Raw genomic sequence first — 25,282 nt, 5'->3', positions numbered from 1 at the left:
GCTGTGTCTAATATTCTTGGGGGGTACCCTCTACTCCTAAATCTGGTATAAAGTTCCTGTGATTGACGATTAAAGCCTGTTATTTTACTATTTACTCTCAAAACCCTGAGAAATTGACTATACGGGAGAGATCTTTTAGTGTATTCAGGATGGGCACTTTGATAGTGCAAGATGGAATTTGTCGCTGTGGGTTTACGTAACACCTCGGTTTGTATGGAACCGTCCTCTATCCAAATTCTGACATCTAAAAACTCAAGATGTAACCCTCCAAATATCGAGGTGAATTTCATAATCATGTCATTCGTTGTGTTAAGGTATTGGACGAAGGACTGGAAAGAAGATGCTTCCCCATCCCACACCACAAATACATCATCGACAAATCTTATATAAAGTTTTATGTGTTTAAGGAAGGTATTCCTGATGTTATATACAAATTTTTCCTCAAAGACCGCTAGGTACAAATTTGCGAGGGTACAAGCTACGGGCGTACCCATCGCTGTACCCTCTGTCTGTACAAACCAACTAGTGTCAAACTTGAAAGCGTTCACATTTGGCCCAATGGACCAAAACATAAGGACAGCAATAAGACGTAACTGGCACATATTAGAAAAAGATTCCAGCTTAGCTGGTCCGGTTAGTCAGTTAGTAAAAACCTAAAGGACATTTTAGTACATAATAGTGTTGGTTCCTCGAAAACAACTAATTGGCTGTCATTTGGTATCCCACAGGGCAATGTGAAATGTGGTCATTGCAATTTCTGTCCTTTTCACCTGACAGGTAAAATGATCCAAGTAGGTCCAATTCAACATATAGTAAAGGACTTCATTTCTTGTAGAACTTAGTTCGTCGTATATGTATTACTTTGCCCATGTGGCTTTTATTATATAGGCAAAACCATACGCCCATTATTCATTAGATTTAGAGAACACTTTAAATCCATAAGTACAGGCAAAGGTGTTCCTAAACTGATAAATCATATACGGACGCAGCATGAGGGTGATGCTACTTGTCTACGGTTTGCAGGCTTGGAACAGGTGAAGTTACCAGAGTGAGGGGGTAATTTGCACAGATTACTGTTAAGGAAAGAGGAGAGATGGATTCTGAGACTCAATGCGACAGGTCCGCTCGGACTGAATGATCGCTCTGATTTGTCAGTTTTTTTGTGATCTTATATTTATGATTATCTTTGTCCAATAAGTAATATGCAAAAGAGTGTTTGTTTAATTTAACTCTGCTTCATTTTGTTTTGTTGTTTTTAAAGTATGTTTTAGATGTCAGTAGGTTTCCTCAATCAGGTGACGTCGTCAGAGGCAGGTGGGCCGTGGAAACGGAAATACTAGATATACCTACCCTCTCGGCGTCATCTGTAGACCCGTTGAAGCTCAGAGGAGCGAAACAATCGTCGTCTGTCAGGAACCGCAGGTTTTCCCTGCACTGCCTTGCTGTTTTTATACATGAAGCCACAATAAAGAGAGACATTGCTTATACCAATGGTGAGTGCTCGTCTTCTCCTATTTTTCTCATTTTTTAAATGAAGGTTCTCGCTCGCAGCCATGGAATTTGACTATGCTCATACCCAAGAGTTTTCTACATCAGTAATAATTAAACCATTCATAAGAAAACTAAATACAATTATTAGTTTTCAATTATAACTATGGCGCAAAAGACTTTTGAGGCATCTTGTCTCTGTGAAGCACGTCTTATCTACGGAATGGCATCTTATCTTATATAGTTGGAATATAACAAGTGATATGGCATATTGGCCAATTATAGATTGTAAGAACTGTACTGATGAGTTCATTTTCACTACAAAGCCTAGAAGTACCTATAAACCTTAGATAACCTCCGTCTCTTCTAGTTCCCTGTACACTCGGCTTGGCTCTAATCTAGGGCAAACTGTAGGTGGTTTTTGCATTACTAATGTGGCATAGCCATCGTTTTCTCCATTGGCATGATCTGTCGAGGGAGAGTCTGACCATTACGTGGTCTTCAGGTCCTAAGATTTTATTGAATACAGCCTTACTGTACCATTTATAGTAAAAATGTATTTTCTCCTACGCCTCTTTGGGGGGACACAGGACCATGGGTGTTATGCTGCTGCCACTAGGAGGACACGAAGTAATACAGAAAAAATAGCTCCTCCCCTGCAGTATACACCCTCCTGCTGGCTCCAAGTGAACCAGTTCTTGCTTAGTGTATGTAGGAGGCACTTGGGTCTGCTTTCAGACCCCACCGTTTTTAATTTCATTTTTTATTTTTATTCTATTTTTTCCATAACGGAGCGAATGGGGGCGACGGATGCTTTCTATGTTCCGATCTCCCCCGAACCATCAACAGGCAAGAACGCGGAGCGTCCCTCCCCGTACCCTTTCCTGCACCGTCGTATGCCAGCCCGGAGCTCACTTTACAGGCGACAGTTCCTTCGCGTTCCGATCGCCCCCCTCTATAGCAGGCGACCACATGGAGTAGCCATCCATTTACCTCTCCTGGAGCCAGGTGCATAGCCGGACATGATGTTTATGGCGTCCGTGCAGCCCCCCACCGCATCTCCACTGTTATAGCGGATGATGGAAGGCGGCAGAAGCTCTCCAGCCCCTCCCTGACTATGATGATGGTGGATTGAGCACCGGCCCACCGCATCTACCGTGAGTGTCACTACAAAGCCTAGAAGTACCTATACACCTTAGATAGCCTCCGTCTCTTCTAGTTTCTGTGTACACTCGGCTTGGCTCTAATCTAGGGCAAACTGTAGGTGGTTTTTGCATTTCTAATGTGGCATAGTCATCGTTTTCTCCATTGGCATGATCTGTCGAGGGAGAGTCTGACCATTAGGTGGTCTTCAGATCCTAAGATTTTACGGAATACAGCCTTACTGTACCATTTATAGTAAAAATGTATTTTCCATTTTTTTCCTGTAGGTCAGTGCCCCTGTGGTTACCTCAACAACACAAGAAAAACCAAAGGATAGCGATCAGTTTGAATGGGTTACCATTGAACAGTCTGGCGAGCTGGTCTACGAAGCCCCTGAAACCATTGCTGCAGAGCCCCCTCCCATCAAGTCTGCCGTGCAGACCATGTCCCCCATCCCGGCTCACTCCCTTGCTGCATTTGGACTCTTTCTCCGTCTCCCTGGTTATGCTGAAGTTCTGCTAAAGGAGAGGAAGCACGCACAGTGCCTACTTCGCCTGGTTCTGGGGGTAACGGATGATGGGGAAGGAAGTAAGTGCCATGATGCCGGCTGGTAATGAGCCGTTAGACATAAGTTAATACATTCATGATTTAATATATATTTAATTGTGTAATATAAGCACTATGGGGTTTCAGTGATTTTGAGATTAGACTTTGCCTTCCGGTGACCTCCTTTAGTTTGAGGTTATTAAACCCAGAGGTAAAATCTGTCTAAAATAGTTAGATTTGATTATTTCTTTAATGTGCAATATAGCACTTCTGAAGCACCGCTTATGAACAATTGTATGCAGCTCATCTAACTTCAGCTTTCATGATTTTTATATTGCGCAGCACTGTGACCGCACTTATATTCTGTCACTGTGGTTTTATGATGTGTGGGGAGGAGGATAGTCTTCTTCTCAGCTTCACTGGTTTTCATCTTATTTAATTCTGTGCTGCTGAAAAGAGAGACTGATTTCATATATGATCTTTTTGTCTAATCCCGACCACATCAGATCATCTGAGACAGAATAGTATGCAGTAATTTAGGCAAAGTAAACATTAAAGAGATGATGTGACCTAATTAGACATCAAAGTCAAGAATGGGGTTAAAATGGCAATCTCTCATATTCTCCTGCAAGTCGCCTCTCTGGCTTCAGTACTGGACGCACTGATACCTGTGCTGGCATCTGAAGCAATGATCTTGCCATTCTTCTGTCACTAGACCATTATGATTGGCTGCAGTGGTCGGGTTACTAGAGTGCCGCATCATCAATAAAACATCCAGTGACATGGCCTCAACATCCCTCCCTATAATAGAAGAATGGTGGCATCATCTCTTCCAGTGCCGGTGCAGAACACCAGAGTGGTCTCCACAGGAGTGACAGCAGGTGGGTATTCCACAAAAAAAGGTTGTTCCAGCACTTCACTTAAAATGCATAGTTTTATTCCATAGATAAAAGTATTTGCACAAAAAGAATCCACATCGTCAATTAATCGGCCGTAACATCCAAGGAAAAAGTCCTAAAGAGGGATGAGAGATTAGAGTCTTGGTTGACACTTTTTGGAGTAAAACTTCTTGGTCACAACCTGAACCCATTATTGGACGATGCGGATTCGTTTTGTCTTTTTTATCTATGGAATAAGACTTTGTATTTTAACTGAAGTACTGGATCAACCTCTTTTCTCCTTCGCCACATTGGGGGACACAGAGCCATGGGTGGTGTTCTGCTGTCGCTAGGAGGCTGACACCAAGTTGAGACAAAAAAGGTAGCTCCTCCCCTGCAGTATACACCCTCATGCTGGCTCCCACAGATCAAGTTCAAGCTTCGTGTCTGTAGGAGGCACACAGGGTCTGCTATCAAGACCAGAATCTTTTATTTATTTTTTGATTTTTTACTTTTTAATTTCTACCCGGATGATGGGGCGACGGAACTTTTCAAGGCTCGGATCTCCCCGAACCAACAACAGGCGAGCACGGAGAGTGTCACCTCTCCGTATCCTCTCCTGCGACGTGGCATGCCATGCCTGGGCTGATTTTAGGGGCGACGGGTCCCTTCAAGGGCACCGATCTCCCCGCATCTCTTAACAGACGAGCACATGAAGTGTCGCCTCCATGTATCCTCCTCTGCAGCCATGCCTATTGCCGGACATTTTGCCCTGCCCACCAGGTCATACCCTTGGATGATCAGTGGCACCCTCCATCGTGGCGTCTGTGCAGCCCCCACTGCATCACCACTGAAAAAAGAGGATGATGGAAGGAGGCAAACGGTTCCTCTCCACCCCCCTTTTAGGGGGATGGTGGATGGAGGATCCCCCAACCCTGCACCATCCTAACTAACCCAGGCACAGCTCTAACCTGCTGCACAGCTGCTCTGCAATCCCCTTCAATACGGGGTAAGTGCCACCTGGGAGGGGTCGTTTTCGGCGGTTATAGGGGGCCTACATAGCGGCAGGGACGTCACAGGGCTCTGCGGCGTCTTTCCCGGTAGGCCCCGCCCACCGCTCGCATCCCTCTAGCGGCTCCGCCCCCAGACCTGGCGCTTCTCGCTCCATGCGAGACTGTCTCCCAACTCTCGGCAGCCATCTTTCCAGCAAAAGCACTGCTCTGCTCCGACTGCCTTCTGCACGTGTCAGCAGTCCTGGAAGCCGGTCTTCCCCTACTCAGCGCCACCTCATCAGATTGCGGGACGCAGGACCTGGGTAAGGAGACTGCACTAGGTGCTTCCCTGCAGCTTTACCCCACATCGCTTCCACTAGCAGTTTTTAACTTATAGTGGGGTACATCATGTCGCAGTCAAAATCTAAAAAGACTGCAAAAGTAAATACCACCTTTTTCAGTGCGTGTACCACCTGTCAGGCTGCTCGGCCTCAAAGCTCCCCTCTCTGCCCAGCTTGTGATACCCAATGTGCTCAGGAGCCCTCCGCCGCTACCGACCCCAGTGTATCTAGCCCCCCGGAGTGGGCCGCGTCACTGTCACAATCCATGGCTTCATTGGCCAAAGCGATTGAATCCCTTCAAGATCGCTCCGGGGAGCGGGGTAGTCGTCTACCTGTGTTAAGAGACTCCCCCCTTACAGGGGAATCATCTGCCAGCAGGGGCCGCTCTCACCTGAAGGTAGTACGGACATCCAGAAAACTGATCCGCACTACCTCACCTGAGCATTCACGCCATTCAGCCTCTGGTAGCTCCACTTCTCGCTCACCCTCTCCAGGGGTTCACAGCGATCAGATCAGAGTATGAGTCTGAGGCATCTCTGGACTCGGATTCTCCGGAGTTTCAATCGACTGTGGATTCTCTCATTGAAGCTGTCAATCATGCGCTAAAGATTGACGACGACCCTAGTTCGGTTCCGGATCATGCGGTGTCTTTTAAAAGAACCAAGCGATCCCATAGGGTGTTTGCCTTTCATCCTGAGTTTACAGACATAGTCCGGCGACACAGGGAGCGAACGGATAAGTGCTTTACGGGAAAAAAGTTCCTGGAGGCAAAATATCCTTTTTCTGCAGATCTTATCAAGGTAATGGAACCTCCATTAGTGGATCCCCCGGTGTCGCGTTTAGCTACCAAAACACTTTTATCCTTACCTAATGGGGCTTCTATTAAAAATCCCACAGACCGACAAATAGACTCCCTTCAAACGCCGATACCATTAGGAGAGCACTATGGCTTAGAGAGTGGCGAACGGACTCCTCTTCTAAAAAGTCCTTAATTTCTCTGCCTTTTCAGAGAGGACGTCTGTTTGGAGAAAAGTTAGACCAGCTTATTTCCGATGCTACAGGAGGGAAAAGCAAATTTCTCCCCCAGCAAAGGCCCAAGATTACTTTTCAGCACCAGCAACACTTTCGCTTTCGGCCCTTTCGCAGTACCCCGTTTTGGTCTACTCCCACAGCCTCGTCCAGATCGGGACGATCACCACGTGAAGGCAGAGAGTCCCAGCCCTTATACAGGCCGAACCAGTCCTGGCGAGGTAAACCTCGGCAACCCAGAACCAGGGGAACCAGACACTCCAGGTTCTCCTCACAATGACTCGGAATCATCCGGTCGACACCACCAAAGTAGGCGGTCGCCTGCTTCTTTTTCAGCATGAAATTATATAAAAGAAGAATGCGTATATAGAACAGACGTTATAACAATCTTTATTAAGGAAAAAGGACTTTATCTTTCCAAAATATACAAAATCTAAAACTGGTAGCCACAGGCGTGTTTGGTATAAAAGCCAAACTGATGTGGGTGGCACCACTACTAAGCAGGTAAAATGGCAGGAAGTAATAATAGTGTATATATTACATCATATATTGCCATCACTATGGTAGTACTGGGTGGAACTGAAAACGCACAATCAATGCATATGGTTATCAACAAAACTATCAGGCCATAATGGCGTGCAAAGGTTACCACCGACTAGGATTACATATGCCAAATGACCGCAACATATCAAACACTGCGCAACCAAACGAAGAGTTAACAATAAGAAGTAAAACCTTACCAAAGCTCAGGAGATAGTGCCACTGCCCCTACGCGCGTTTCGGCGGCGTGCCTTCGTCAGGGGGACGCCATTATGGCCTGATGCTTGCGACACATGCGTCCGCATTACCTTGGATACTCTTTCACGCCTGGGCTGACTGATAAACTTGGACAAGTCCTTCCCCATTCCAGCCCAACAGATCTCCTTCCTAGGCATGATCCTGGACACGTCCCAGGGGCTTTTTCTGCTCCCTCTGTCCAAGGCCCAAGCCCTTCAGCAGGGAACCTGGACGCTTTGTCGTCCCTCCCCTCATTCCATCCGGTTTGCCATGAGGATCCTGGGGAAAATGGTGGCAGCAATAGAAGCAGTCCCTTTCGCCCAACTGCACCTTAGCCCTTTGCAACAGGCGCTTCTGGACAATTGGGACAGGAATCCCTTATCCCTCGATCGGCCATGTCCTTTGTCCCCGCGGATCAGGCAAGCGCTCAAATGGTGGACGTTGGAATCGTCACTCAGCCAGGGAAGGTCCTTTCTCCCAATCCACTGGCTGGTGGTGACTACCGACGCCAGTCTCCTTGGTTGGGGAAGCAGTATTTTGCCACCACACTGCCCAAGGGCGCTGGACGATTCGGGAGTCGAGACTTGCGATAAACATCTTAGAGATTCGAGCGATCAGGTTTGCCCTGAGACATTTTCACTCCCTCCTTGCGGGTCACCCCATTCGAATTCAACCAGACAACGTCACAGCGGTGGCGTACATAAACCATCAGGGGGTACCCGCAGCAGAGCGGCAATGTGCGAGGTGTCCCACATCCTCCGTTGGTCCAAGATCAACCGCTCGATAATTTCTGCAGTGCATATTCCTGGCGTCGAGAACTCTGCGGCGGATTTTCTCAGCCGTCAGGGTCTCGCCTCGGGAGAGTGGGAACTCCATCTGGAGGTCGTCTAGCAGATTTGTCTTCGCTGGGGGACTCCGGATGTGGATCTGATGGCGTCAAGGCTGAACGCAAAGGTTCCCAGTTTCATAGCAGGATCTCGGGATCCACAGGCCATCAGGGCAGACGCACTGGTCTCCCCATGGCATCTTTTCCATCTCCCGTATGTGTTTCCTCCGCTTCCCTTACTACTGAAGGTTATCCGGAAGATCAAGATGGAGGGGGATCGTCTGATCCTAGTCGCCCCAGATTGGCCACGTCGCGCGTGGTACGCGGAGCTAGTACAACTCGTCTCTGACATTCCCTGGCGGCTGCCAGATCGCCCAGATCTGCTTCGCCAAGGGCCGATTTGCCAACAGAGTTCAGGGGCCCTACGTTTAATGGCTTGGCTGTTGAAACCTGGATCCTAACTCAAGCTGGTTTATCCCAGCAGGTAGTTTCCACTGTGATTAGTGCTCGCAAATCGTCATCGGCGTGCATCTACCACCGCACCTGGAAAGCCGCCTTCTCATGGTGCAGGCACCGTGGACATTCTCCTCTCGTCTTCTCTGTTCCCTCCATCCTGGAATTTCTCCAGTCCGGCTCGGATTCCGGTCTGGCACACAGCTTCCTCAAGGGTCACATTTCGGCGTTATCCGTGTTGTTCCAACGTAAGATTGCTTCTAACTTACAAGTGAAAACTTTCATTCAGGGGGTCTCCCACATAGTACCCCCCTATAGGATGCCGTTGGAGACCTGGGATATTAATTTGGTCCTGAGTGTTCTTCAGGAGTCTCCTTTGCAAGATGTTTCGCTGACTGTTCTCTCCTGGAAAGTTGCATTCCTTGTGGCAGTAACCTCTATCAGACGAGTCTCAGAGTTGTCTGCCCTGTCCGGCCGGGCGCCCTTTCTTACCTTCCACCAGGACAAAGTGGTCCTTCGCCCATCTCAGTCTTTTCTGCCCAAGGTGGTTTCATCCTTCCACCTTATGAAGATATCATTCTTCCCTCCTTCTGTCCACAGCCAAGACATCGTGTTGAGAAGACCCTTCACATCTTGGACGTAGTAAGGGCTCGCAGGAGGTACATTTCGAGAACTGCCCCCTTCCGTAAGTCGTACTTCCTCTTTGTGCTCTCTGAGGGTCACAAAAGGATTTAGCCGCTTCTAAAGCCATGATAGCCAGATCGATTCAGTCAGCTATTCAAGAATCTTACCGGGTCAGGGGCAGACCTATCCCGGCGGGGATTAGGGCACACCCAACTCTGTCGGTGGGCACTTCCTGGGCCATTCGGCATCAGGCATCGGCAGAACAGGTTTGCAAGGCTGCAACGTGGTCTAGCCTGCATACTTTCTCAAACCACTACAATGTCCATACTCAATCATCTGCCCATCCAGCCCTTGGCAGATGTATTCTACAAGCGGCTGTAGCGCATTTATATTCGGTTATGTCGTTGCCCACCCAGGGACTGCTTTGGGACATCCCATGGTTCTGTGTCCTCCAATGTGGCCAAGGAGAAATAGGGATTTTTGTGTACTCACCGTAAAATCCTTTTCTCCGAGCCACTCATTGGAGGACACAGCTCCCACCCTGTTAGCCTCATGGTTCATTTCTTTTTGGCTCTTTGCGTACTCTGACATGTTGTACTCTAATATGATGTCATATGTTGTTAATAATCTCCTAGTGCTTTTACACTGAACTGGATCTCTGGGAGCCAGCATGAGGGTGTATACTGCAGGGGAGAAGCTAACTTTTTTGTCTCAACTTAGTGTCAGCCTCCTAGCGACAGCAGCATAACACCCATGGTTCTGTGTCCCCCAATGAGTGGCTAGGAGAAAAAGATTTTATGGTGAGTACACAAAAATCCCTATTTTTTGGTGGACTGCCTTCCCTTGGATTTAGCATCGTGGGCACTCATGGATAGGTGAGCTGATCGTATTCTGTCATCATCCCCAACCATGTTCCCAGTTTTAATTAGACCAGACAGCCCTTTTTAAAAGCGTGCCTGTTGGCATGTTTCCATTTATATACTGGTGCTGCCACCTAATATACATTGTACTGCACATCCTTACACCCTTTTACATAACCCCGCGGTAATGCAGCACTCCTTTGAAAAATGGTTTAATAAAGGTCTCTCTGTGCATGCAAATCTGTGCAGTCTGATGAGTGTCTCTTGCTGTGCTAAAGACCACCTCTCTGCACACGATCAGAGCCCGTCTTCATTTGATTGACATCTCCATGAAATGTGGAAGGGCAGCGATTGCAGGCAAAGAGGTGGTGCCCAAGAGCTGTTCAGAGACACTTAATGGACTGTCGGCACAGATCTGCATGCAGAGCAGGACGCTTGTGAAACTATTTATCTAAAGGTGTGCCGGGATCTAGAGGGGTTGTAGAAACACGTATATAATGTTGTCAGCAGTATATAAAGAGGAAACCTGCCGACAGGCTCCATTCTATGGTTTACAATATTTTCACTTTGGCCAGTAGGTTAACGTGAAGAAAATTCTCTTATTACTTATTTTGTTTTTCCTTATTTTAGGTCACATCTTACAGTCACCATCTGCAAATGTCCTGCCAACTCTTCCTTTTCATGTTTTGCGCACCTTGTTTAGCACAATGCCCCTCACCACAGATGATGGCGTGCTCCTGAGGCGTATGGCACTAGAAATAGGAGCGATACATCTCATTCTTGCTTGCTTGTCTGCCCTGAGTCACCATGCTCCCAGGATCCCCAACTCTAGTTCCAACCCAGCGGAGGTAGGTGTGAAGACCACCCGTAACTACAAAATCACTTCTGTATCTGTGTAAGGGACAAAATGCAGGATCATTACTTAGCCCTTGAGACTGTTTTTTAATCATGTATGATTTGCATATTTTTGTCAAGAACATAAAAACATCCCAAATAGAGTTGGAGCTTTGTGCACAGGCATTTTTTTCCTTTCAAGTGCTTTATTTTAATCTCCGTGACCAAACCAAATTTTTCAAATCTTACGTCACTTTATGGTAATACTTTTTTCAACATGTCCCAGTGTTTGAGATTTTTTTTCATTATTATTATTATTTATTTATATATCACCATTGATTCCATGGTGCTGTACATGAGAAGGGGTTACATCAAAATGCCAATATCACTTATATAAATAAATAATAATAATCACTTACAGTAGACAAGCTAACAAAGGTAGACTGGTATAGATGGAAGAGGACCCTGCCCTTGAGGGCTTGCATTCATTACATCTTGTACTTTTAGTGGTAAGTTTTGTTCTATATTTCTATATTTTTTGCATTTATCAAAATATTGAAAATTTGGCAAATTACTAAAAATTAGGAATATTGCAACTTTTAATGCTTGTGCCCTTAAATCAGATGATCACACTACGCAAAAAAGTTAAAGGGGTCCTCTATATCTGGTCTGTGAGGGTGCGATACCAAGTACTCCCGACGATCAGCTGATCCCAGGCGGCTGCCAGATGTGCTCAGTTGCAAAGCTAAACTGTACAGTTCCGTCAACTGCATAGTGGCCATGGCCAAGTTCAGCACATCTTCCTCCTATTGTTCAGTTTTGCAACTCGGCACATGCTGCTGGCAGCGGGAACACATGATTGGCGGGGTTGCCAAGTGTTTCACCCCCAACGATCAGTTACGGAGGACCTATCCTAAATATAGGCCATCATTGTAAGAGTCCCGGACAACTCCTTTAACATTCCTCATATGTGTACTTTACATCAACACCTATTTTTTTAACATCTAAAGTTTAGCAGTGATTTCAATTAACTCCTCAGGTTTGAAGTAAAACTATTTTAAAAACTAAACCTCTCAAAGTTTTGAAAACTGCCAGGAAGTTTTTTAAACTTTCATGGGCTTCATAGGACTTAACACAAAGTGGAATGAATGGAATAAAAAACTACATCGAAACAGGCCACCATGGGTGGCAGACCATATGGCTCTTACTTGCCCTCAGGTTACAATGACAACCATCAGGACCATACAATAGAAAGTACAGGGAGCTGAGGAGGTAAAAAGAGCCCTCAACCTCTGTTAATGGACTAGATGCTGCTATTGCTTTTGACAGCAGGCGGTTAATCAGCCTTGATCAGTGCTTACACTAAAGGTACCTTCACACTAAACGATATCGCTAGCGATCCGTGACGTTGCAGCGTCCTGGCTAGCGATATCGTTTAGTTTGACACGCAGCAGCGATCAGGATCCTGCTGTGATATCGCTGGTCGTTGAACAAAGTTCAGAACTTTATTTGGTCGTCAGACCGGCGTGTATCGTCGTGTTTGACACCAAAAGCAACGATACCAGCGATGTTTTACAATGGTAACCAGGGTAAACATCGGGTTACTAAGCGCAGGGGCCGCGCTTAGTAACCCGATGTTTACCCTGGTTACCAGTGTAAAATGTAAAAAAACAGTACATACTAACCTTCGCGTCCCCCGGCGTCCGCTTCCCACACTGACTGAGCGCCGTAAAGTGAAAGTACAGCACAGCGGTGACGTCACCGCTCTGCTGTTAGGGCCGGCACTCAGTCAGTGCAGGAAGCGGACGCCGGGGGACGCGAATGTAAGTATGTACTGTTTGGTTTTTTTACATCTTACGCTGGTAACCAGGGTAAACATCGGGTTACTAAGCGCGGCCCTGCGCTTAGTAACCCGATGTTTACCCTGGTTACCCGGGGACCTCGGCATCGTTGGTCGCTGGAGAGCGGTCTGTGTGACAGCTCTCCTGCGACCACAGAGCGACGCTGCAGCGATCGGCATCGTTGTCGCTATCGCTGCAGCGTCGCTTAATGTGAAGGTACCTTTATTGTGACCCATGGCAGCAGGAGTTTGGCTTTAGTGTACATCTGACATTCTTTGCATTTTCACCCACCCGGGGGCACTATTCCCTTATTTTTCAGGTTAGTAAAAGGCGCATTGTCAATCATTAATGGGATAAGAATTGAGTCCTTCAATAAACTTTTGACAATACTTTTTTTTTCAGCACTCTGGTAGATGCTAGTGCACACACAGGGATCCGATTCTGATGTTAAAATAGTGAGTGGTTTCTTAAAAGATAAACGGTCACTGCTCACAAAACAGCCTTTTCTCAGCATAAAAAGTAAAAATAATTCACATAACTGCATGGGCTCATCCGTTTTGGTCCTACTCTGAGTATGCTCTGTGTACAAGTTGATCTTTCCGCCTCCACACACAGACAACTTTGAGGAAGCTCTGTTGCCTTTCAAAGGAATTGCAAAGCCTTGATTAGACAATGAGAACAACCGACCCCGCTCAGCTCTTGCAGTTGTTCCTAAAGCCTGGACCAAAAATCTGACCCCATTATAAAAGACCCCCTCACCATTATGAGTGCTGCAGCCTGCTCCTCCAGGTTTCACATCACCAAGGCTAGGCACCTCTGTGAGGCACCACTCCCAGGAGATGTGTAGCTGCATTCTTAAACCGTGTGAAGCTTTCAATTATTTAAAGCTTCCTTTCCCACTACTTCCCTTCTTCCCTGTCTCATGAACATGTCATATTCTGTAAAAAATAAAAAAAACAGCTGAAGGCCATTTTCCTCAGAGGAGACAGACTACAGGGGTCACATGATACAGTCCATTATATACTATGAAGTGGGGAAAAGGAGTGCGGATCAGCGAGGGGAACAAACAGAGGTCCACTGTAAAAATAAATAAAAATATATACAAAAAAAATATTGCAGAGCTCACTAAGTGTTTTATTTCACAACAGAGATTGCTTCAGATCTACACAGCTCAGCTGTGCTGTATAATGTCCTCCATGTTGGGGCAGCTTGTCTCTGCCAGAGAAAAAGTGAATGAAGAGCAGGAACCCCCCTCCGTGCTATTGTCTACAGTAGAAATACTGCAGCTCATCTCCCCCACCCTGCAAACCGTGAATAGAAGTTACAGATAAAGCATGGAGAGTAAAACTGGCGTTATTGCAGGATATAATCACACAGTAGCCTAAAGTGTTATTCCTCATGTACTCATACAGGACAGCTTATTTAAGAAAAGTTACTGGAAGAGTTACAGCACTGTTACCCTTGAACTGAGAATGAATCCGCTCTCTACAACGGTCTGTCAGCGTTTGCAACTTTTCTAAGGCCAAGTAAACATTTGCTTTCGGCAGCCCTGCGCATGCGTCCTGCTGACCTATCTTTAACATTGGGTACGCAGGGACACCGACTGCACGGGAACGCAACATGTTGCATTCGGCAGTACATCAAAACGACACACGCAGACGGATCTGCAGACAAACGCATGTCCCTGCATACCCAATGTTAAAGATGGGGACGCATGCACAGCTGTGCGGATATGAAGGGAAAAAGTATGCAGCCCTACGTAGGGCTGCCAAACGCAAATGTGTTCTTAGCCTTATACCTGTGTTTTCTGAGCCTCTCTCGCCTGATTTATGACAACAGACAAAATCAAAGTTGAAAGTGCTAAGAAACAAAAGTGCTTTAGAACCAAAACTGTGCAAAATGTTTAATGAAGCCCATTTGTAAAAAATGATTTTTAGCCCAAATACATTCAAGTAAGTAAGTTTTTGAAGGAGGACAACTTTCTCAACTCGATGCCAAAATAAAAGTATGGGCTTACTGCATTGATCAAATGTCGTGGGACTGTCCCTATTCTCAATGCTCTTTTTGAATGCACTTTTTATCTTCATCAGCATTCTGCTGACATTATACAGTAGGTACTGGAACTTCCTTGTGCGTTGCACCTGCCGTTGATCAATGACTTAGCTCCCCTAAATTGAAACTGCCTCTATAATATGCCTGTATACAGTTTTATGGACAGGAGAGTGCAGGAACTAAGAAACGTAGCCCATGTTTCCTATTGCCTGTTTAGGGGTCTCAATACTCATAACATATCTAGTTGAGGAAAGAGTGCATAGCCAATTTACCGTTTTTCCTCCTTGATTATGGCGTTTGGTAGCAGGCATAAGGTTTATACTAAAGCTTTTCCAATATCTAGAAAAACGTATGTTACCTTTTTCTTTAATCAATGTCCATAAATACTAACATTCATAAATTCCTACTGCATCCCAATTTAGACATGCTGTGTTCTGTGGGTTTTATCTTAATTGTCTCCTAAAGAGACTGACAGACTGCTGTTATGGTTTGCTAAACTTGCAGAACACATCAGGTCATTTGCCTTTAACTTCTTCCCTCAAGGCCAATGTTCAATTTTGCACGTTTGTTTTTTTCCTCTTGTTCTTCCAAACGCCTTAACTTTTTTTCAGTCTATATATCCATGAGGGCTTGTTTAGTTGGTAGGGGGATTTGCAAAATAAGTTTAGTTTTGATTGTATGATAAAATAAATGGGGTCAATCTACTGAAAAATAGAAACAAAACACCAAGTGCAGTGAAATGGTGACGAAAACGCATTTCTGCCATTGTTTTCTTATTTATTTTTTTTATGTGCTGGGCTGTGGAGTTGGTAAGCCAAACCTCCGACTCCACAGCACTGGTCACTACTGAGCAGGTACATAAAGTGCAGCACAGATTCATCTCCACTCCAATTCCACAGCACTGCCTCACTACTGAGCATGTACATAAAGTGCAGCACAGATTCATCTCCTCTCCGACTCCACAGCACTGCCTCACTACTGAGCATGTACATAAAGTGCAGCACAGATTCATCTCCACTCCAACCCCACAGCACTGCCTCACTACTGAGCATGTACATAAAGTGCAGCACAGATTCATCTCAAAGCCGAGATCCTTAGATCAGTAACAAAACAGACATTTATAGGACATTTTATAACTTTCCCAAATTTTTATGAAAACATTTACAGCACATTCTGCATTGTGCTACTGTGCCAATGATGTAGAATATTTTAGGAGTCTGTCCATTGCGTACCGACTCCACCAAAATGGGCAATGACTTAGACTCCACAGCCCTGCCAGTAAAAATCAGCCTACGTGATTCTCCAAGTCCAATACAATTATGATGATACCAAACTTGTGTAGTATTTCGCTTTTGTTTTTTTTCCCTTTGTCGATGAGCGTATGTGAGGGTATGTTGCACAACGAGCTGCAATTTTATTTTATTTTTTTATGCCATTCTGGGTTGCTTGCAATGTTTTTATCGCTTTTTATTGCAATTTTTTAGGAAAATGTGAAAACTGAAATTTATGTATTTTGATTTTTTTTTCTTTCTCTTTATGGCTTTCACTGTTCAGGTTAATTATATTTGTTTTGATAGTCCAGACTTTTACCGACTTGACAACACCAAATATATATATACTCTTTCTGTGTTTCTTTACATAAATAAGGAAAAAAGGGGGGATTTTAACTCCTCATATTTTTAAAACCTATTGTTATTTTTTGTTGTGTTTCTAGGGGATTTGAACCTGCAGTGATTTGATCGCTTGTTCTTTATAGTTCAATACAACTGTATTGTGGTATGTTGACAAAAATAACATTTTCCTATGAAAGCCCAGTCTCAGGCCAGTATTAAAGGGAAACTGCCAGGCTCAGGCCAGTATGTATAAGGGTACGTTCACACAGGACTTTTTTGCTGCTTTTTTTTGCTGCTTTTTTTTATGCTAATTTTCAGCTGCTTTTTACAGTACCAGTAAAGCCTATGAGATTTCAGAAATCTCATGCACAGACGTTGGTTTTTTGTTTGATCAGTTTTTTCTGCTTTGCTGCTTTTTTTGGACATAGGGCATGTCACTTCTTTCAGCGTTTTTGCTGCGTTTTTGCAGCGTTTTTCACCCATTGACTTGAATGGGTGATGAAAAAAACGCTGAAAAAACGCATGTAGCATTATTTGCTGCGTTTTTTGTGCAGAAAATCATGGCCAGCAGGAAGGGATCTCACAACCAAGAGCTTAGGGGTGTGGTTAGTGAGGTGTGAAGAGCCATTGTGAGGTGTGAAGAGCCATTGTGAGGTGTCCTGATTGTGATCTATTGTGAGGGAGTTCCTGGTAGTAAGGTGTGAAGAGCCATTGTGAGGTGTCCTAGCAGCTGAAAATTGGCATAAAAAAAGCAGCAAAAATCTGCAGCAAAAAAGTCCTGTGTGAACGTACCCAAAAAACGCACCAAAAACGCACCAAAAAAACGCACCTAAATTAGCATAAAAAAAGCAGCAAAAAAAAGCAGCAAAAAAGTCCTGTGTGAACGTACCCTTAAAGGGAAACTGTCAGTAGGTTTTTGCTATGGAATCTGCACGTCACTTAGCCCACCCACTGGGTGCCCCTGTCGCATGATCACTGGGCGTCAATGGGTTGACATGACATCCTGTGGTCTGCAGGAGACCCCTGTAGTTGTCATTGCTCTCTGCTAGGTGCGCCGCCCAGTGGCCGGTGTTCATAGTAGATGAGTATTTCCTCTACAGATAGCAGAGCTGAAGCCCTGCTATGTGTAGCACAGGCGATCGGACAATTGCAGCTTCAAGCATCCTAAGGAGACTACTGAAGCATGTAAAAAGTAGAAAAAAGTAACCAATTATGTTTTTGGTTTTTGTTATCGCCTCATTCAGAAACGCCCGATCTATCATAATATAAAAAGAATTAATCCAATCGGCGTAACGAGAAAAAAAAATTGAAATGCCAGAATTTTTTTTCTTTTTGTTGTTGATGCATCATTGCAATAAAATGCAATAGCTGGCAATCAAAACATCGCATCTACCCCAAAATGAGATCAATAAAAATGTCAGCCCGTCGCACAAATAAATAAGACCTCACCCAACCCTATATCCTGAAATATGGAGGCGCTACAAGTTTCGGAAAATGGTGCCTTTTTTTCCCCCAAGCTTTGGATTTTTTTTTACCACTTAAGTGAAGAACCACCTATAAATGTTTGATATCTGAGAACTCGTATTGATCCGGAGAATCATATTGGCAGGTCCGTTTTAACATTTAGTGAAGATGGTTAAAAAAAAAAAAAATTGTACAATTGCACTTTTTTTTTACAATTTCACTGTGCTTTGAATTTTTCTCCCATTTTCTAGTACACAATATGGTAAAACCAATAGTGTCACTCAAAAGTACAACTCGTCCCACAAAAAACAAGCCCTCACATGGCCATATTAACCAAAAATGTAAAAAGTTATGGCTCTGTGAAGGAGAGCAAAAAGCAGAACCGCAAATACTGAAAACCCCCAGGTTGTGAGGAACACTTGCCTATACAAATAAATTAGTCAGACATTGTCAATGGCTTAAAAAAAAGTGATCCCGTCCCCTCTGCACCCTTTGGAGCAGCATTCATTTTATTTGCTCAATCTCATTGTAGGAAGGGTCGCAGCTCCCTTTTTTCCTGTCCACCCATTTGGATGCCGCCGTCACCATTGACTGCAGTGTCTAAGGGGTAGAAACACTGCAACAACCAGGACCCTGCGCACTTGTGACTGATGTACATGAAATGTTGCCATAAGACTAGCCATCCCATGATGAGCTTGGCACGGCTATGCCATACTACTTTGTTTATAACCATTACATTGACTGACCAGCGCAGAGCGCTTTACCCTCACACTCGTTAGGTGCCTCACTTTCTGGGGCAGAATAGGTTGTACGCAGTTGATACAAGCTTGGCTCTTGCTGTCCTTTCTGGCAGCCATTTCCGATTTGTTAGCGCTCGCTTAACCTCCTGGTTTTATGAAGCGGGCCAAAAATCAGGCTCTGCGAAGGCAACAGCCAAGTTTCAGGATGTCTGTACTGTAAATGTCTGAAGTCTTCCACTAATTATATGACAGTCTTATTAATGTTTGTGCATGCGAAGGAATTAACCCCTGCAGACCTGCAGTGATGGCGAGAGTAAGAAAGAAGCCCAGTGACCTCATCTGTGTATTGTGGCTCACACTGTTCCCCGTCTAAGTTCTGCTGTCATATATAACTAGAGGCATATATAACTAGAGGAGTAAGCTGTGGGTTAATGTGCTAAACCGCGAGTACTTACAACTAGGAATTGGCCTGATATTGTTAAGAGATTAGGCAAAGCCGCCACAATCCCCAACAATCCCTTTAAACACCAAATGGGCTTTGGAATAAAATCCGAAAAGATGCCGTCTAATTGCCAGGCAGCGTTTCTTGCTGTTCGGGCTGTGTGTGGCCAGCTTTATTCATATGGATTCATTATGAAACTTTGCAAATTACAAGTTCCAGAAATGATTTTCCAGGATTTATCCTCAAATATATAGAAATTATGCGTAAGCAAGATGTAGTCCATTTTACTTTCTGACAATAGAGTATTTTATCTTGGCATGATCTCCCTCCTCAGGGCCATACATGGCTGTCGTCTCCCAGCTGCCACGTTGTTTATGTCCAATGTGTGACTTTTCAGAATAGTGTTTGGGACATTACTTACTGAGAAGTGTTTGTAGCATCACTGTGTGATGGCTGTGGTGTCATTACGAAATCTCGCTCCTGTGTTTGCACTCACGCTGCACGGTTTGCATGTGACAGCAAAAACACTCTTTCTTCCTTGCCATGATGTTATACAGAAATAATGCCCTTTAATAATAATATTAATCCCTTTACAATAAAAGTGCTATTAACTTCTGCAATATACATACTGTATCACTCACTTGGCCAGTGCATTTCTGGCAACAACATGGCCGCACCTTTGCAACAACATCAGAATGCATTATTATAATTTACACCTTTGACATTGAGCAGCTTTATTAACTCAGATTTACATAAGTAAAAAATCTTTACTTTTTTTTAAGTTTCAGATTTTTCTTTTATGGGATTGTCCCTCCCAGTAATACAGGCTGGATATTAGCCTATCTTTTTTCCTTTTCAATATTCGCACAGCTCCAGATCTGCACTTATTGTATTTCTTAATATCTGACATGTTTACTCTGCATAAGGCTGCTTTCACACATCCGTTTTTTGCTGTCAGCAATCCGGCGAATTTTGGAAAAAACGGATCCGTCGCAAATTGTGAAAAATAGATGCAACAGATCCGGTTTTTTTGCCGGATCCGAGTATGTGGATCTGCCGGTTATTTTGGGTTCTGGGGAGGAGAGAGAGAGGAAAATGCAAAAATCGGTGCATGCTCAGTGTAAAAAATCAGAATCCGTCACCGGATTCCGTCATACGACGGATCCGCTGCCATAGGCTTCCATTATAATTTTTGGCGAAAAATGGATGAAACGTGAGTCCATCCGTCGCTAATACAAGTCTGAGGGGGAAAAAACGGATCTGGCAAAAGTGTTTTTTTTTTTTGTTTTTTTTTTTCAAAATTCGCCGGATTGTGTCTGATGGCAAAAAACTATTGTGTGAAAGCAGCCTAAAACTTTAGATGCATCCCCCTGTTCACTGCAGATCTTTGTACAACCACCTCCTGCTATCTCTAACCCTGAGAGAATGGGGGAGAATAAAGAGATCTGTCATAAGTAGGAGAACTGGCGGATGTGGATCACTTTTGCAAATGCAATGTGCTAGATAATGATTTTCATGTAGTCTGTTTACATTTTTAAAATAATACTATTTAGAAAGGAAATGGGAAAAAAAGAAATAACTTTGGGCACAGATGTACATATCCTTTCAGACTAGTTATTGAGATTGGTCTTTTTTGCTACTGGTTTTCAAACCTCCATTCACAGATGGCAGGAAAATTAGGATGCTGAAGATTGAGGATACATGCATAAATCTGCAACAGATTTGATAGCAAAATCTGTTGTGTGAACTTACCTTTAATACCTCTTTAACGTTTAATGTTTTTTCCTAATCTTATTGCACTTTGGCATCAGTTCTGCTCACCGCAGCTTTTCTTTAAGTCACAGGTTTCCAGCACGCACAGCAGTGGCACTTGTGAAGAACAGCAGCTTTATTGGGCTAAGGGTACTGGATTTGGCACAGGATCTACAGCTTCAGGCTGGGATGTGGAGCAGGCCCTCACAAAGCAGAGACTGGAGGAGGAGCACGTCACCTGCTTGTTACTGGTAAATGTCACTGCTTCTTTATCAAGCAGCTAGTATTGTAATAGTTTTTTTATTTGCTTGTATCCATGCTTATTTGGAATAATGGATTTAATATATCTGTTGCCTGAAGGCATCATGGAACCTTACAGTTTGGGCAAGAACATTGCAGTATTGCAGATCTGTATCATGCTTTTGTTATTCCAATACTCTCCAGACCTCCAATTATTCGTCTCACATAACTTAAAGGGATGGTTCAGTTTAGAGAAAATAAAGTTGTGTGTAGATAGGCAGAAAGTCATTACTGCAGGACAGCGATCAAAGAATTATGGGTCCATCACAGTAAGCAATAATTTCCTTGGTGAGTTTGTTATATTGAGATGTCGTCATATTCCCTGATTTGTGTCCATTTGTTAAAAAGACACGGACAAATTCTTTGTCTTTCATGTAAACATTCAGTTTTTACTTGCTGTACTGTTTGATATGATGTAGCACCAACAGATCCGATCCCTTAGCACGGTACAGAAATTGTCATTACTTCTGTTGGTTCCAGTGTCCATTGGTGCTCCGTATAAGTTCCTAGTTAATTTATCGCTATGTTTTTGGAATATGGGAGGAAACCAGAGCACCAGGAGAAAACCCACTCAGGAACAGGGAGAACATACATACTCCATGCAGATAATGCCTTTGGGTCAATTTAACCCAGGACCCCTGTGCTGCACGGCAGCAGCTAACTATCGATGGTTTATGGGGGGCAGGTATTACTCAAGACCCAAAGATTTTTTTTTTTTTTTTTATCAAAGATTGAATTTCTCTAGTTTCAAGAAGTTTAGAAAATCTCTAAAGATATGCATTGTAATAGTTGAATGTCTCATCACTGCACTTCAGTGTGTAGCAACATTGGACAATCCTGCATCTGAGCTCAGCCAAGGAAAGCGGTGGTCTATGGAAAAGCCAATTTGATAAACTTCCCGCTTGAGAGATTCTTTTAATCTTTCTAAAATGCAGTATGAGGGATTTGGAAAAGGATTGCAGGATTGGATTGCTTTCATACAGATCCATATAATTGAGTGAAGGGATTCATCTTGCAGTGTAGCCGTTTTTCTAGCCTTGTAATGAACCTTCTACGGTTTCTGGCATGCACGTTAACGCTCTGCATGATTTCCTTTTGCTGAAAAAGAAAAGTTTGCTTGAGAAACATTACTGAGTAAATGAACAGACATTCCTCAACATTAAAATTGCAACACAAAGAAGGAAAAGTCATGAAGCCATGAAATTATGAAAATCACAGGATACATGTTAGTGATATGCAAATGATGAAAAACGGAAGCATAATTTTCTAAACATCTCCAATTACTCCGTATTGAGTATGAGCAACACTGTACTGCCATGCCGAATTACTTGGGCACAAATCATTCAGATCCACTGCTGGCAACTCCCTTCACAATAGCTGACCAAGGACGACCCAGATAAGCTGGAGGGGAGACAAGTCTGGAGACGCTGCAGCCCATGGTCGCTTAGACCACACAGGCTCCTCAAAGTGGCACAGCCAACGTGCAACCTGTCGTTGCGCTGTCATGTGGGAAAACTACCCCTGGGATACTTTGGAGAAAGAATTTGCTGTACCACTAGTTCCACAACCAAATCAATCTGACGAGCTGTTAGTGTACCTAAAATGATGACTATAGGGGTTCAGTGCTGTCCGTGTGATGAGTCCCTGCCTCCTGAGGTTATTTTCCCACACAGCATCAGGTTCTGCAGCTTGATAGCTCACTGTCTGTGTGACACCAAGCACTACACAAGGAAATCAGACATTGAGCTATCAAACAAGCTAAAGAGGCTGTACAGGCAGGACAACCAACGTTGGAGGCAGAGGCTTGCTAAGTGCTCTTACATGCCCAGGGCATTTAATGCTCCATTTTCATGTGAATTAAAGGCTCTAGTTCCCCAGGAACGCAGAAATTCATAGAAGATATAAAGGTGTTGATGGTGTCAAATTTCAATCACCAGCATACCTATCTATACATTGGGAGGAAGGGGTTATCTCTGACATATTCCATTTAGTCCATGTCAGACAGGGCTTTGCTAGTTGCTAGGGATGAGCAAGTGGCTTCAGATAACTGCTTATCCGAATAGCTATAGCGCTTACCGAAGAAGCTGCAGCGGGAACCCGCTACCTGGAGTTCTCCCGATAATCCGTTGCTTGTGTCGCGGATGTGACAGTCAGGACATGTGCATGGAGAGCCCAACAAGCATGCTGCCCATGCACGTGTCCTGACTCACACAGCCGCGACACATGCAGCTCCAGGTAGCCGGGTTCCCGCTGCAGCTTCTTCGGTAAGCGCTATAGCTATTCGGATAAGCAGTTATCCGAAGCTTATTCACTCATCCCTACTCTGAACGAAAGTGAAAACTTGAGTTGTGCACAGGTTTACAATATTCACCCAGTCTGCATTAGGCCACGTTCAGTATTTGGTCAGTATTGTACCTCTGTATCTGTAAGCCAAAACAAAACCAGGAGTGGGTGATGAATCCAGAAGTGGTGACGTGTTTCTATTATACTTTTCCTCTGATTGTCCCGCTCCTGATGTTGGCTTACAGATACTGAGGTAAAATACTGACCAAATACTCAACGTGGCCTAACACTGATGAGCAGTTTTTCCATGATGAAACCATGTTTGCCTTAAATAAGTAATGGAAAGCGATATCTGCAATTGTTCTTTTATCATCGTTTTTGTGCCTCTAGTGGAAAGATTTGACTATTTACAATAAATGACATTTTAGCTCCAATCTTTCTGCCACTTGTTAGTCTCTTATTCTATTCCAGCAGATTTTTATACCAAACATACGGTAATTATATATTTTTTCTTTTAGTATTTTTTCAAAATAGCGAATTTCCAGTGAGCATATGTGCTGCAAATCTGAATATTCTGGTTTCTTTTTACAGGTTCTTGCTAGCTATATAAATCCATCTGGGTGTGCAATTAATGGAGAAGTGCCTGCCAATGAGAGTCGAGGGCAAAACAGTAACGCGCTTCCATCTGTCTTGTTGGAACTGCTAAGTCAATCCTGTCTTATACCGGCTATGTCATCATACTTGCGGAATGACTCAGGTACTTTTCCTAACAAAGTGTTAATCGAAAAAGTTAATGATGCATTTTCCATGTCTGTCACAGATTGTGTTCTGTCAGTGTTATAAACGGTTCAGTTTGTCACATTATTCTAACATTGTAGTGTATGCAGATCTGGCATTATCCTTTGTGGCGATATATATTGGTTGTGTGAGCTCATCTAATGTTCTGCCTAGATGGAAGTATCCTTATACATCAAGATCACAAAAGCAATGCTTATTTCACTTGTATACTTTTTAAGCAAATGTATATTCTTTTTTGTTTTCTTTTTTTTGCAGCTGTTACTATTGAAGTAGGATTTTTGGTATTCCTTCATGACATGAATTTAATGTGGTTTTCCGGGATTTTTTTTTTTTTTTTGGCTTTGATGCAAAGAGCTTAACAGCATACAGTTGCTAGCTACCTGCCTGCTCTGCCCTGCGACGATCTGTTTCGGCTCAGCAGTCAGACTGCTCCTGCCAGCGATTCTCTGACTTCTGGTGGCATCACAACTGAGCAGCAGCTTCTTTTTCACTCTGCCGATGTCATCGTGATTCACAGCTGGCTACCTGTGGCATTAGGTTGGGCCAGCTGACAATCAGCATGGCGTTGGCAGGGACACCCCGTCAATAGAGCAGAGTGGAAGGGAGAGAGAGCTGCTCTGTTAGCATCAGGTAAAATGAAGCCTGAGAATTGTTTCATGGCAGCGCAGGTAGGTAGTAACTATCTGCCTGTAAGTTCTCCGCCCCATAGACAAGTCCTGGGTTTCCCCTTTATGGAGATCCAGATCTTTACATACACATGCTCTATTCTGCTCTATTTCACCCATGACATTACAAAAGGCAGAATGTAGAAAATGTGCATGCTGTATATGCAGTATTTGGTGTTAATGTGCTGGCCTGTTTGGCTGAAAGATATCTTTGGGGAGCCTGCAAGCTTGGTCCCCGATAATCATAAAGGGCTCGTATACCTGGTGACACTCACTATGAGGATGGAATATACGGTAAACTTTAAAACTTGCAGTGTTTTACGGTACGACCGATTATTACAAGCATTTCTAGAACTCGACCAATAGTATAGCTTATGATGAGAAGCAGTTTATGTAACTATGAGGGTAAGTTCACACAGGGCGTTTTCTTTTTCAGCGTTTTTTTTTTCCGGAAGCAAAACTTGATCTCTTGGCAGTAAAGAAGCTGCCGAATAAAAGCATGTTTTTCTTGTTTTTTGCTGCATTTTTTATGTGTTTTTTG

At 44.0% G+C, this 25,282-nt stretch overlaps 1 protein-coding gene across 7 annotated transcripts in view; it reads left to right on the top strand.

The window, feature by feature from the left end:
* The window catches only part of BIRC6 (baculoviral IAP repeat containing 6), a 397,034-nt gene that overhangs the window by 255,520 nt on the left and 116,232 nt on the right, over positions 1 to 25,282 (top strand). For 6 of the 7 annotated variants that reach the window (XM_077283020.1, XM_077283017.1, XM_077283022.1 and 3 more), the window contains exons 62-65: positions 2,919 to 3,219; positions 10,588 to 10,805; positions 20,782 to 20,946; positions 23,870 to 24,035. In XM_077283020.1, coding sequence (XP_077139135.1) covers positions 2,919 to 3,219; positions 10,588 to 10,805; positions 20,782 to 20,946; positions 23,870 to 24,035 — 850 coding nt within the window. The remainder of the gene's footprint in view (positions 1 to 2,918; positions 3,220 to 10,587; positions 10,806 to 20,781; positions 20,947 to 23,869; positions 24,036 to 25,282) is intronic. The other variant, XM_077283019.1, reaches the window with a different exon arrangement.

Source organism: Ranitomeya variabilis, chromosome 2 (assembly GCF_051348905.1).
Source record: "Ranitomeya variabilis isolate aRanVar5 chromosome 2, aRanVar5.hap1, whole genome shotgun sequence".
NCBI lineage: Eukaryota > Metazoa > Chordata > Amphibia > Anura > Dendrobatidae > Ranitomeya > Ranitomeya variabilis.
This window is presented reverse-complemented; position numbering and strand designations above follow the sequence as displayed.